We start from the raw sequence: 12,209 nt of genomic DNA on the forward strand, positions 1-12,209 counted from the left end.
TTATATTATGGCAGTGGTATTTGGATAACAAAATCTTACAATGTGATAAACAATGTTCAGACTAAAGCAGCCAAATATTTCCATGCAGTGGGAAAAGAACTTCTTATACGTCTGTGCGTGGCGACCTAGGACTTACTTCTTGTCATACTTAGCAAAAACTATCATGCATACGATTAAAATGCAAATTCGTCCGAGCAGATGATGATCGGCTGATTTAAAAAATGGCAAATTGGGCATCGCGTGGTAGAAACGACTGGCATTCACAAGTAAACAAATGTATAAACGAACTAGCCGTATCTGGTACGGTCAATAACATTGTCTTGACTGTGTGAAAACAGCAACATGCATTATCAACAACAAGTTACTCAATCTAGATCAAAATTAATTTTTGCAAGATCCGAACAATGATATAAACAAAGCGAATGGCAATATAATTAAGAACGTACCGATTATATAAGACGACGATAGAAACCGCACACTACATTACACGCCAGCTTCCACGAACTGTCAGACGTACAATGGCATTATTTAGGAGCGGGACACTACCGTTAGCTATTGAGACGGGACGATATTCCAGACCGCAGATACCACTAAATGACTAGTAGACTTTGTAAATTTTGTAATACAAACACTGTAGAACACGAAATACATTTTTTTAATTGTTTGTCCTTTATATACAGACATCCGATACGAACTTTTTCAAGCAGCACTAGAACTCATTGATGACTTTGACAGAATGAACACAGAGAATATACGTATTGCGCTTACGAATTGTAAATACATACAAACTTTTCTAGCTCATGCATTGAATAGATTTTTTTCTAAAGAGAGACAAGTTTTAATGAAATTATAATTTGCAAACTATTTATTTATAACCAGTATCATTGTTCTTATATTTATTTTTTTATTTTATATAAAGGTACTGTGATAGTCTCAATTTAATACCCCAAGTTTAAATACTTTTATTTTATTTTTAAAAGATAAATTCAATCGACAATGTTATTTATTTATTTACTTTATCACAATATTGGCATTTTCATAAAGATTTTTACTTTGTCAAAAGTGGATTTTTTTATGTCCTTATTTAAGAAGTGCTTGTAAAAAATTTAATCTAATTATATATATTTTAATGTGTTTTATTGTAAATTTAGTGTCTCGTATGTCTATATCGGCTGTTTTAACTGTTTTGTGTATTGAACATGTATATTTACTTGTAAGATTAATATGTGACACTTTAACAACATAATCATTGTCTTATCTTATCTTTAAGGTAAGTTTCAGTTGCAGATCCAGGATTTTGGAAAAAACGGCGTCCAACGGGAAGGCAACGTCAGGAGTTGGACTAGTAAAATGGTATATGTAGTTCCATAAGGAACTAAATCCGCCAATGAGCTTGGTTAAAATCAAATAAACACAACAAAATTTACGATTTGTAGAAATTAATTATAATATATTATAAAAATCCTACTGACTTATGTTAGTAAGTAATAAGAAATTTAGTTTAAAGTCGGCATTAATGTACACAATAACAATAGACTGATGAAATCTTTAACCGAATATCAAATAAAAATCCTACAGCTTCATGCAATACGAAAAATAAATAAAAGACTAAGCAAAATATTTTGTAAGCATGTCATAGCTGATTTCTGATTTCTAAATCTCCACAGTAAAGATTCTTAAAGCAAACATATCACGACATGTGCACCGACGGAGGGGTCCAGCAATCACAAAAATATCATAGAAATACTAAAAAAAACTTTAAAAAAATATGAAAGTTATTAAGCACTGGCATTTAAGTACAGCTATTCGTAATAATTTAAAAGCAAGGCAATGATGAATTTCTGCTGTTTGTTTGATGACGGAGAAGATCTTTATTTATATCTGATGGTACGTAGCAGGTTGATGTAGAAATTTGGTTTTCGGTCAGATTTCGATATCGGGGCAATCAGTTACGTTTTTATGTAAAAGAAAACTGGATTATATAAGAAATTTAAAGGAGACCAGATAATCCCATAATGAATAAACTTTCAAAAATTAACCGAATTGAATGACTAAATTGGTGACAATTATTACAAGAATCAATGGATCGATTAAGTATAATATCTGGTGCTCTGTTTTTTACAGCTGATGTGTTTGCAGTGGCAAGCTTGGCCATGCCAAGGTGGATTGTTTCAGATATCGGAGGTATAAAAAATGACAACACAAACAAATATTTATAGCATGTCAAATGTTTATATGTTGTGTTTATTAAAAAAAAAAAACATCAGGTACTTTCAGGTGCCTAAATTAATAGACCTTAACGCTATTTGGAAATCTGCGCTGCTTGACCCGAGAAATTATCTGCGCCTGTTGAACTATTGAAGTCATACAACAATCCCTTTTCCATTGTGGCATCAGATAGTTTCTATTATGACGTCAAAATTTTACAGGAACCTTTGTGATGTCCAGTAATGGCGGACAAATAGCGATCTGTATATGCGAGCCAAAATCGTTCCTGTGAAAAAAGTTCCAGTGGAACAAATATCACAGGAAATATATTCTGGGAAACTTAGATTAAGATTGATCGTAAGTCATTAACAATTCAGTATACTTCTTACGATTGATCTTAGTCTTAAGTTTTTTTTGTGAAACCGACTCCAGGGTTGTGAAATTTGTTCCTTACCTGGTAAATAAGTTCTGGGTTTGTCAGATTAGTTCCTTACCTGGTGAAATAAGTTCCTTGTCTGTGAAATATGTTCCACTGGTTATACAAGATATCTTAAATTCTGAGCATTTGTCATCATCTATCTAAAAGTATAAAAAGTACTTATATCTCTTTTTTTTTTAAATTTAAGTTTTCCAAATGTTGAATTTACTTTTCAAATTTCCATTATCAAAGAAACTAATCTTTTGGAACTTTTTATACGACCGCAAAAATTAAAAATGTTTTGGTCGTATATTGGTATGACGTTGGCGTCGTCGTCGTTGTCGTCGTCCGAAGACACATTGGTTTTCGCACTCTAACTTTAGTTTAAGTGAATGGATCTCCATGAAATTTTACCATAAGGTTCAATACCACAAAAGGAAGGTTGGGATTGATTTTGGGGGTTATGGTACCAACAGTTGAGGAATTAGGGGCCAAAAATAAGCATTTTTGTAACTTCCAGACATAACTTGTGTGTTAGTGTATGGATCTCTCTGACATACGACCACAAGGTTCCATATCACAAAGGGAATGCTGGGATTGATTTTGGGGGTAATTGCCGCAAAATTTTAGGAATTAGGGGCCAAAAAAGGGTAAAAAAACAAGCATTTTTCTAGTTTCATGATAATAACTTGTAAGTATATGGATTTTTCTGAAATTAAACTACAAGGTTCCATATCAGAAAGGGAAAGCTGGAATTGAGTTTGGGGGTAATTTCCTCAAAATTTTAGGAATTAGGGGCCAAAAAGGGGCAAAAAACAAGCATTTTTCTAGTTTCAGGACAATAACTTGTGTGTAAGTGTATGGATCTTTATGAAATTGTACTACAAGGTTCAATATCACAAAAGGAAAGCTGGGTTTGAGTTTGGGGGTAATTGCCCTAAACATTTAGGAATTTGGGGCCAAAAAGGGGCCTAAAAACAAGCATTTTTCTAGTTTCCAGACAATAACTTGTGTTCAAGTGTATGGATCTTTATGAAATTGTACTACAAGGTTCCATATCACAAAAGGAAAGCTGGGTTTGAGTTTAGGGGTAATTGCCCTTAACGTTTAGGAATTTGGGGCCAAAAAGGGGCCTAAAAACAAGCATTTTTCTAGTTTCCAGACAATAACTTGTGTTCAAGTGTATGGATCTCTCTGAAATTGTACTGCAAGGTACCATACCACAAAGGGAAGGCTGGGATTGAGTTTGGGGGTAATTGCCTCAAAATTTTAGGAATTAGGGGCAAAAAAGGGGCAAAAAACAAGCATTTTTCTAGTTTCAGGACAATAACTTGTGTGTAAGTGTATGGATCTTTATGAAATTGTACTACAAGGTTCCATATCACAAAGGGAAGGCTGGGATTGAGTTTGGGGGTTTAAAAAATTTAGTGGAGGGATTTTTTTTTTCTTTAAAATTTTCCATTTTAAATTGGTTATTTCTGATTTATATATAAAAGCAAATAATAATGATATGGTTTGAATAGGTAAATTAAAAATTTTTAAGTTCTTAGACCACATTCATTCTGTGTCAGAAACCTATGCTGTGTCAAATATTTAATCACAATCCAAATTCAGTGCTGTATCAAGCTTGAATGTTGTGTCCATACTTGCCCCAACTGTTCAGGGTTCGACCTCTGCGGTCGTATCAAGCTGCGCCCCAGCGGAGCATTTTATTTACTCTTTTATTTATGTAGATACATGTACAGTTATCTACCTTTTGAATAATTATGTCCGCCATATTGTTATGCAAGGAATTGTATACAAGACACACAAATCAAATTTTTGAAGTGAAATTTTACTTTTTTTGAGTATAAATTACTTATATCTCAAAATCATATATTTTAATATCTATAAAAGCAGTATAAAACCCTATAAAATAAAGTTTTCGGTAACATTTATCAGCTCTAGGGTCAATATTCAGTTCTTGGTAGTTCTCTGAAAATTGTAGTTCCCGAACCAGGGAACCTATTGATATTAATTGAACACTCAATTTGATATCATTTGATATTGCTTTTATTGTTTATTATTATACTTTACTACAGCAACCACTTATAAAACAATTAAGATATAACTGTATGTTTTTTATTCCTTCAAGGAGAATATCCCCCTTTTCCCGTGGCAAATATCGCGTTGGCAAAATAACGGTTTGGGAATTTGCGCGTAGGCAAACTAACTGTTTGGGAATATGCGTGTAGACAAAATAACTGTTCAGGGAGTAACCGTGTAACAAAAATAACTGTTTTTGGTGCACATTTGCACGTCAAAATAATAGCAAGCTATAGAGACGTCATTGCTTGTTTATCTCTGGAAAATATTGCGGCCCCTCAACATTTTGCTCATTCTCGGATCTGGACATTGAAAACATTTTGAGACACAAAGACTCAAAAAGCACTATACAAGCTACAAAAAGTGCGTTGATATGCTTGAATTTACAGCCAATTGCTCTTGACACAGCAGTTATAACCATGCCGGTTTGGATCATGCCAATCGCACGTTCCCATAATGCAGGCGTAAGACGGGGTATTTTGAAATGTTTTCTTGTAACTTTGTGAACTTACGACTGGATACAGTAACAGGTGTCGAACAACATCACATTTAGTCGAATTTTTTAACAGATTTTTCTGCACGTGCAAATTTTCCAAAATTCGAATTTGATATGTATCAGCCATAGTTTTCCCTAATTAATTTTGCCTGATTAGTGATACAAAATTAATCCCTTTTGGGATTCTGTGTCTGATGGGATTTTTCTGGTTATTTTAATTATGTCAGATAATCAGAGACTACTACATGTGCATTGGTAGAACTGATCTGATTCCTCCTGTTCTTAAGCAAGTAGGCTTAGAATCAGTTCAAGTTATGAAAATAACTCACCTTTTATGGTACAAAATTTAGTTTTCTAATTGTAGGTCGTACATATATTGGACTGCTGAAATCCTGTCTAGAAATGTATGGACAACAGCAGAGTGAAATGTGTTTTACACCTTCACCTATCCGAGCTGAATGGATACTGACATTTATCTGTATAATACTGGGTATAATGTGTGTCACAACAACCATAATACTACTAATAATATCACACTGGAGATATCGAGTGATGAAACATGCAAGATGGCTTGGATTTGCTGCCAGTAAGTATTCTAGAAGTGTTTCCTAAGTTTTGGATGTGCCCAGCACAATGGCATTTTTTCTGGAAGACCTGCCCTATAGACTGCAACATGTTCATGTGCCTCAAGTCAGGAACCTTGCTGGTGGTTTTCTTAAGATTTAATTTGGAAGTTCTTTAAATTGAGGGAATTTTGGGTAGTTTGCAGATTTTTTTTGTCTCTGTTAAAGGACGCAACCCTCAATCCAAAATGTTCTGCAACCAAAAGGTGACAATGTTTATAATGAATTCCTAGAAACAAACATTTTCTTGATCTGGGATTGCAGTCAAAGTTGATTATACCAAAGACTGTCACAAATTATGAAAAATTGAACTAAAACTGATGTAGCAACACTAATAATGCATATATTAGGGGTCATAAATTAGTAATTTATAATGTGAGGTGCCACACAAATTGTATTAATAGTAATATCATAACTTTATCTATTTGAAATTTGTAGCTTTTTGGCCTAATTAAAAAAAACATAAAAATCTTAGGGCCAATTTTAACCTTTTGTGAACCTACTCCTTTATTTGTATTTTTCTCTTTTATTGAAGATATTGAAATATAAATGTTTTAATTTAATTGTACTGTGACAGTGTTATTGATTTAAGGGTAAACATGAACATACAGCATGTATAGCAGTTTCTTCTGTCATACTGACAAAATTTTTATGCCCTCGCCCTAGCTGAGGGGGCATTAAGTTTTACCCTTGCTGTCTGTACGTATGTCCCAAAATTGGTTTCTGTTCTCTAACTTTAGTTTGCCTCAACTAAATGTTATGAAACTTATACACAATGCTTATTACCACAAAACACAGATCAAGTTTGAATTTTGGTGGCGTCACTTTTACCGTTCTAGAGTTATGCCCCTTTACAAATGGAAAAATTGCTGAATTTTTCGTTTCCATTCTCTCACTTTAGTTTGCCTCAACCAAATGTTATGAAACTTATACGCAATGCTTATTACCACAAAACACAGGTCAAGTTTGAATTTTGGTGGCGTCACTTTTACTGTTTTAGAGTTGTGCCCCTTTACAAATGGAAAAATTGCTGAATTTTTCGTTTCTGTTCTCTAACTTTAGTTTGCCTCAACCAAATGTTATGAAACTTATACACAATGCTAATTACCACAAAACACAGATCAAGTTTGAATTTTGGTGGCATCACTTTTACCATTCTAGAGTTGTGCCCCTTTACAAATGGAAAAATTGCTGCATTTTTCGTTTCCGTTCTCTAACTTTAGTTAGCCTCAACCAAATGTAATTAAACTTATACACAATGCTTATTACCACAAAACACAGATCAAGTTTAAATTTTGGTGGTGTCACTTTTACCGTTCTAGAGTTATGCCCCATTACAAATGGAAAAATTCCTGAAATATTTGTTTCTGTTCTCTAACTTTAGTTTGCCTCAACCAAATGTTATGAAACTTATGCACAATGCTTATTACCACAAAACTCAGATCAAGTACAAATTACGGTAGCGTCACTTTTACAGTTCTTGAGTTATATCACTTTATAACGTTATATGCAAGCGGGGGCATCATCTGTGTCCCATGGACACATTCCCCATTTATTCAGACTTAAATTAACCTTAGCAGGAATGATATTTGAAATGAACTTTGATGCTGATCAAATGAAAAACATGCTGCTAGAGGCAATCTTTTCAAAAATCTTCTCCCAACTACATGGTCAAATTTTTTGAAACTTACCATGATTGATACAAAACAAAGCCTGAAGCTAACTTTGTCAAAAGGTTTAATTCTTCTTATTCTAGTTAAAATTTCTAAAAACTTAAATATAAGTTGATATTACATGTACAAATGTATGCATAGAGACCAGGTGAGTGACTTAGGCCTCTTGTCATTTATACTTTTTGGTAAAAAAATAACAAAAACGGTACCAATTTTGCTGCACCAGATGCGCATTTCGACAATCAATGTCTCTTGATAAAGCTGCACTATTATTCCTTCCATGTGCCTATTATGAATGTATATTTTCAATATAGTAAGACATAAATGTTGTTCCTTACACATGCTTCAAATCTTTTTATTTTCAGTGATTCTATTCTTTAAAGCTCCACTGGTATTCCTTCCATATATAAAAAAGTAGATGTGGTATGATTGCCAATGAGACAACTCTTCACAAGAGACCAAATGACACAGAAATTAACAACTATAGGTCACTGTAAGGCCTTCAACAATGAGCAAAGCCCATTATATATGCTTATTATAAATGTATATTTTCAGTGTAGTAAGGCATTCCTTACATGCTTATCTTTATATTTTCAGTGATTCTGTTCTGTAAAGCTGCAGTGGTATTTCCTATAGGATTTAATATGGATCAGATTGGCGGAGAGCCATATCAGTTGCCTAATAATTACCAAGTTGGAATCTCATATATCTTTTTTGTTCTGGCTTTATGGATAACTGTTGTATCAGAACTTTTTGCCAGTAAAGTCTGCTTACCACATTTCTAGAACTAATGTTTCCAACATCATTGCATGAAAGAAAGAAAAGCAAGCCTATCCTTACATGGTAGAAAAAAATATTAATTGATAAAATTTTCAAGATCTCCTCTTTATAGTGTGTCAATCAGCAGGACTGGAGAACACTTGGAAGAACTCTTGAGCAGTTGAAACTTCAGTAGTAAAAGTTTATAGTTTACCTGTTTAAGAACAGCAATTAATATCAGTACATATTAGCTACATGCTGTTTCCTATATGTGGACAATTCAGATTGTCATGTGTAATACAATGTTTAATTTCTTTGTATATAGATCAAGTAGAATTGTAATATTGGAATGCATTTAATATATGTACATGTATTCACTTGCTATATAGTCAAATTTGCTACTTTAAAAGTTGAAATTTATGAGCAAATAGTTTTGACTTGATGGGAGATGTGCAATATACATCATACAATTATATTTGATTTTGTTGTGTACAACTAGCATTGAAGTAATAAAATTATACATAATAAGTTGTAATTTTATCTGTGTTTGCACATCAACTTCTGAAGTCAACATTAAGGAGGGTACCAGTTCAGTTTGGAAATAAGTGGTGACATAAAAGATATATGATTGCATTATTTTGTATAAACCTTCTCAAGATAAGCTGGACAATTTAAATCAAATGTATGTGACCTTCTCAAGATAACCTTGACAATTGTAATCAAGTGTACAAAACCTTTTCAAGATGGTGGACAACTGAGATAAAATTTATAAAAAATCTTTGATGTTTATTGATTGTTGTACCTCCCTATTTTAAAGATCAGTCTGTACCTATCATTTCATATACCTATACCAAACCAATTGGAACTAAAATTTCAATTACATACACATGTTGCAGGATCTCAATACTGACGACTTCAAGTCTAAACCTCCTGATTGCACCTGTGCTAGTTCCACATTCATATATAAACTGACTGGCCACCTTATTACTTGTGACCTAAACATTGTCAATAACTCTTCTCTGTGAAATGTGTTATTCAAAGGCCCAAAATATTGTGAGACTAAATTCATCAATTGGAAACAAAACATCAAAATACTGATAGATTCAGTCGAGGATTATGTCAGGCAATGGGTCAAACTCGAGAAAGAAGACATAGATACTCTTTCCAAAGGATTAAAGCTGTAAGGTCGTTGATATGAATTAGAATTAAAGAAAAACTGAATGGGTCTATGAATACACATGCTTCATCGATCTTTAAAGACCCAAATGTTGAAAATCACCTATCCTACCTCCATGACAAATATGTTATTGTCCCCGCAGATAAAGCCACTAATAACTTTGTTTTTGTGTGTAAATCACATTACATGAACTGCTTGATAAATGAAGTACGTATTGACAATTTACTTAGAAATTCAACATATACCCACACGAGACTTAACAAGGAGGAAATCCTGAATAATCAGGTCTGTTCTATGTTCCTTTGTAATTTCAACCAAAGATGAAGAACTGAATATTCCTTTACTGTATTGGATACCTAAATTATACAAATCTCCTACAAACAAAGTTATATTGCTGGGTCTTCCTAGTGCTCAACAAACCTCTTTCTAAACTATTAACATCAATTTTATTATCAATGTTATTGTGAAACTACCTATTCTAAAGGCTACGTGAATCAGATGTGGATACTTATAAAATCCAAAGATCTCTTAGAGTACATGCAATCTAAGACTCTTTCATCTTGCAATAGTATTAAAACATTTGACTTTTCTAATTTTTACACAGTTGTTCCCCATTCCAAACTAAAAGACAAATTGAAAGAGTTGGTCCTGCTTTGTTTCATAAAAAGAATGGCCAACGCAGATACAAGAATCATACAAGTATCTTGTCTTAGGGAGAGATAAATCGTACTTTGTAAAAATCACTCTGATTTTAAAAAAAATTTCTCTTAAGCTGACATTATCAAGATGATATCTTGATTGACAACATATTTGTAACGTTTTGGGATTTTGTTTTCAACAAACAATTGGTATTCCCATTGGAGCCAAATGTACTCCGCTTCTTGCATACTTGTACCTTTATTTATATGAGGTTGATTTCCTATAGGAGCTTCTTAGCAACAACGGAAGAAGCAACCATCATCTTTTAACTTCACTTTCCGCTATATAGATGATGTCCTATCACTAAAGAATTCAACGTTTGGTGACTATGTTGAACGCATCTATCCCATCGAGCTTAAAATAAAAAATACAACAGACACGGTTAAGTCTGCCTCATATCTTGACTTGCATCTAGAAATCTAGAAAAGAGATGATTTCGGCTTCCCAATTGTGAACATTCCGGAATACCTGAGATAACCCTGCGGTTTTGGGTTGGGTTTGTATTGCCCAGTCTTGAGTTTACAATGTTGTGTTCTGTATACTGTTATTTGTCTTTTGATTTTTTCCCCATGGAGTTGTCAGTTTATTTTCGACTTATGCGTTTGAATGTATCTTTGGTATCTTTCGCCTCTCTTTTTATATTTTGTTGTTGTCGAAAAAGTGCATTTTCAATGCTCCTTTCTGTAAATCAGTAGGTCTAACTCCAATAAAATATAATATAAACTACACCTTCCATTTGAAGATTCTAATTTCCAATCATATCAAAATCATTATATTGGAAAATGTCTATAAAATAAAGAATTTAAATCTTTTCACTTTCTAAAAATGAATCAAAAATAAATAAAGGATCCTAAGATGAGTTAGAAGGATAGTATAACTATGTTTGAACATAGAAATACTCAAAAGAAGCAACCATTTACTAGTACATTTATAGAGACATCCTTGTTTTATCAACAACAAAATGGTTATCCTTCTAAATTTAATACAGTAGTGATAACATATGACTCATTCTACGTTTCCATTCTCAATTTTATGTATCAAGTATGATTTTATTACCACCAAATCTGAAAATAAGATATTAAATTAAGCACACAAGTCTTCCAAACTTTCAATCAGGGATTGTGATCATTTTCAGAAGAAGTTCACTTATTTATCAGAATTTCGTGAGCTGAAAGGGGTGATATTAAAAAGAAAAAATACTTGCTGAATGTTTTAGTGATATAATAATGAAAACCCTGATCAACGTTCCAATCCTTGTGTTATCAAAATCAAAAGTCGAAACTTTTTATTCGAATTTTGGCTCTCTCTCTCTCTTTCTCTCTCTCTCTCTCTCTCTCTCTCGTTTTAATAGAAGAGAAGCGAACGATACCAAAGGGACATTCAAATTCATAAGTAGAAAAGAAACTGTTACGGTATAAGGAACATATCCGCTATCATCTGTGAAACGGATATTCCATAACGGTCAACCAACTTATGATGGCGTCCGTAAAATTTACGAAAGGGATGATTTCAACTTCACCACTTGGAACTCTTGGTTTAGTAGCTGCCTTGTGAGCAGAAACAGTCTATCAAGGAAATCATGATAGGAAATACAAGCCCTGGAATACCGTATCAACTGGGAGATATATACTTCGTATGCAGGCGCTGTTTCAAAGTTGCTTCATAGAAATGAAAAGTCACAATTGGGAAGCTGAAATCATCTCTTTTGTCGTAAAACTTTGTTTTCAACCGACCTTCATTGTCAATTTCTAGATGTAAGTCAAGATATGAGGCAACTTAACTGTATCTGTTGTATTCATCTCAAGTTCGATGGGATGGATGCGTTCAACATGACCACCTAAAGCGGAAAGTAAAGTTAAAGGATACTGCTTACTTCATTTCTTTCTTCCTAAGAAGTTCCTGGATGAAATTATTCTCACATAAATAAAGGAATGCCGATTGTTTGTTGAAAAACACATCCTCCAAACGTAACAAATATGTTGTCAATCAAGAAATCAAGCATCTTGAAAATGTCAGTTTTAGAGAATTTTGTTTTGAATCAGAGAGATTGTTTTACAAAGTAGTATTTATC

The 12,209-nt window shown here is 33.2% G+C and overlaps 1 protein-coding gene across 1 annotated transcript; it reads left to right on the plus strand.

Moving 5' to 3' along the window:
* Nucleotides 1–1,949: 1,949 nt before the first annotated feature.
* Nucleotides 1,950–8,792, plus strand: LOC127709367 (modulator of smoothened protein-like). The gene is made up of 3 exons (XM_052214863.1): nt 1,950–2,184; nt 5,572–5,793; nt 8,101–8,792. Exons 1-3 carry the CDS (start codon nt 2,082–2,084, stop codon nt 8,286–8,288), a joined length of 513 nt encoding a protein of 170 aa, XP_052070823.1. The 5' UTR covers nt 1,950–2,081; the 3' UTR covers nt 8,289–8,792.
* Nucleotides 8,793–12,209: the final 3,417 nt, after the last annotated feature.

This window comes from Mytilus californianus, unplaced genomic scaffold (genome assembly GCF_021869535.1).
Source record: "Mytilus californianus isolate M0D057914Y unplaced genomic scaffold, xbMytCali1.0.p SCAF_7, whole genome shotgun sequence".
In the NCBI taxonomy this organism is placed as follows: domain Eukaryota; kingdom Metazoa; phylum Mollusca; class Bivalvia; order Mytilida; family Mytilidae; genus Mytilus; species Mytilus californianus.

Bases quoted from the DNA above. Each gene is read 5' to 3' on its own strand.
- LOC127709367 (XM_052214863.1), top strand. From the start codon at position 2,082: ATGGATCGATTAAGTATAATATCTGGTGCTCTGTTTTTTACAGCTGAT. The intron at 2,185-5,571 runs GTATAAAAAATG...TTCTAATTGTAG, and splicing joins GATTGTTTCAGATATCGGAG to GTCGTACATATATTGGACTG. The intron at 5,794-8,100 runs GTAAGTATTCTA...TTATATTTTCAG, and splicing joins ATGGCTTGGATTTGCTGCCA to TGATTCTGTTCTGTAAAGCT.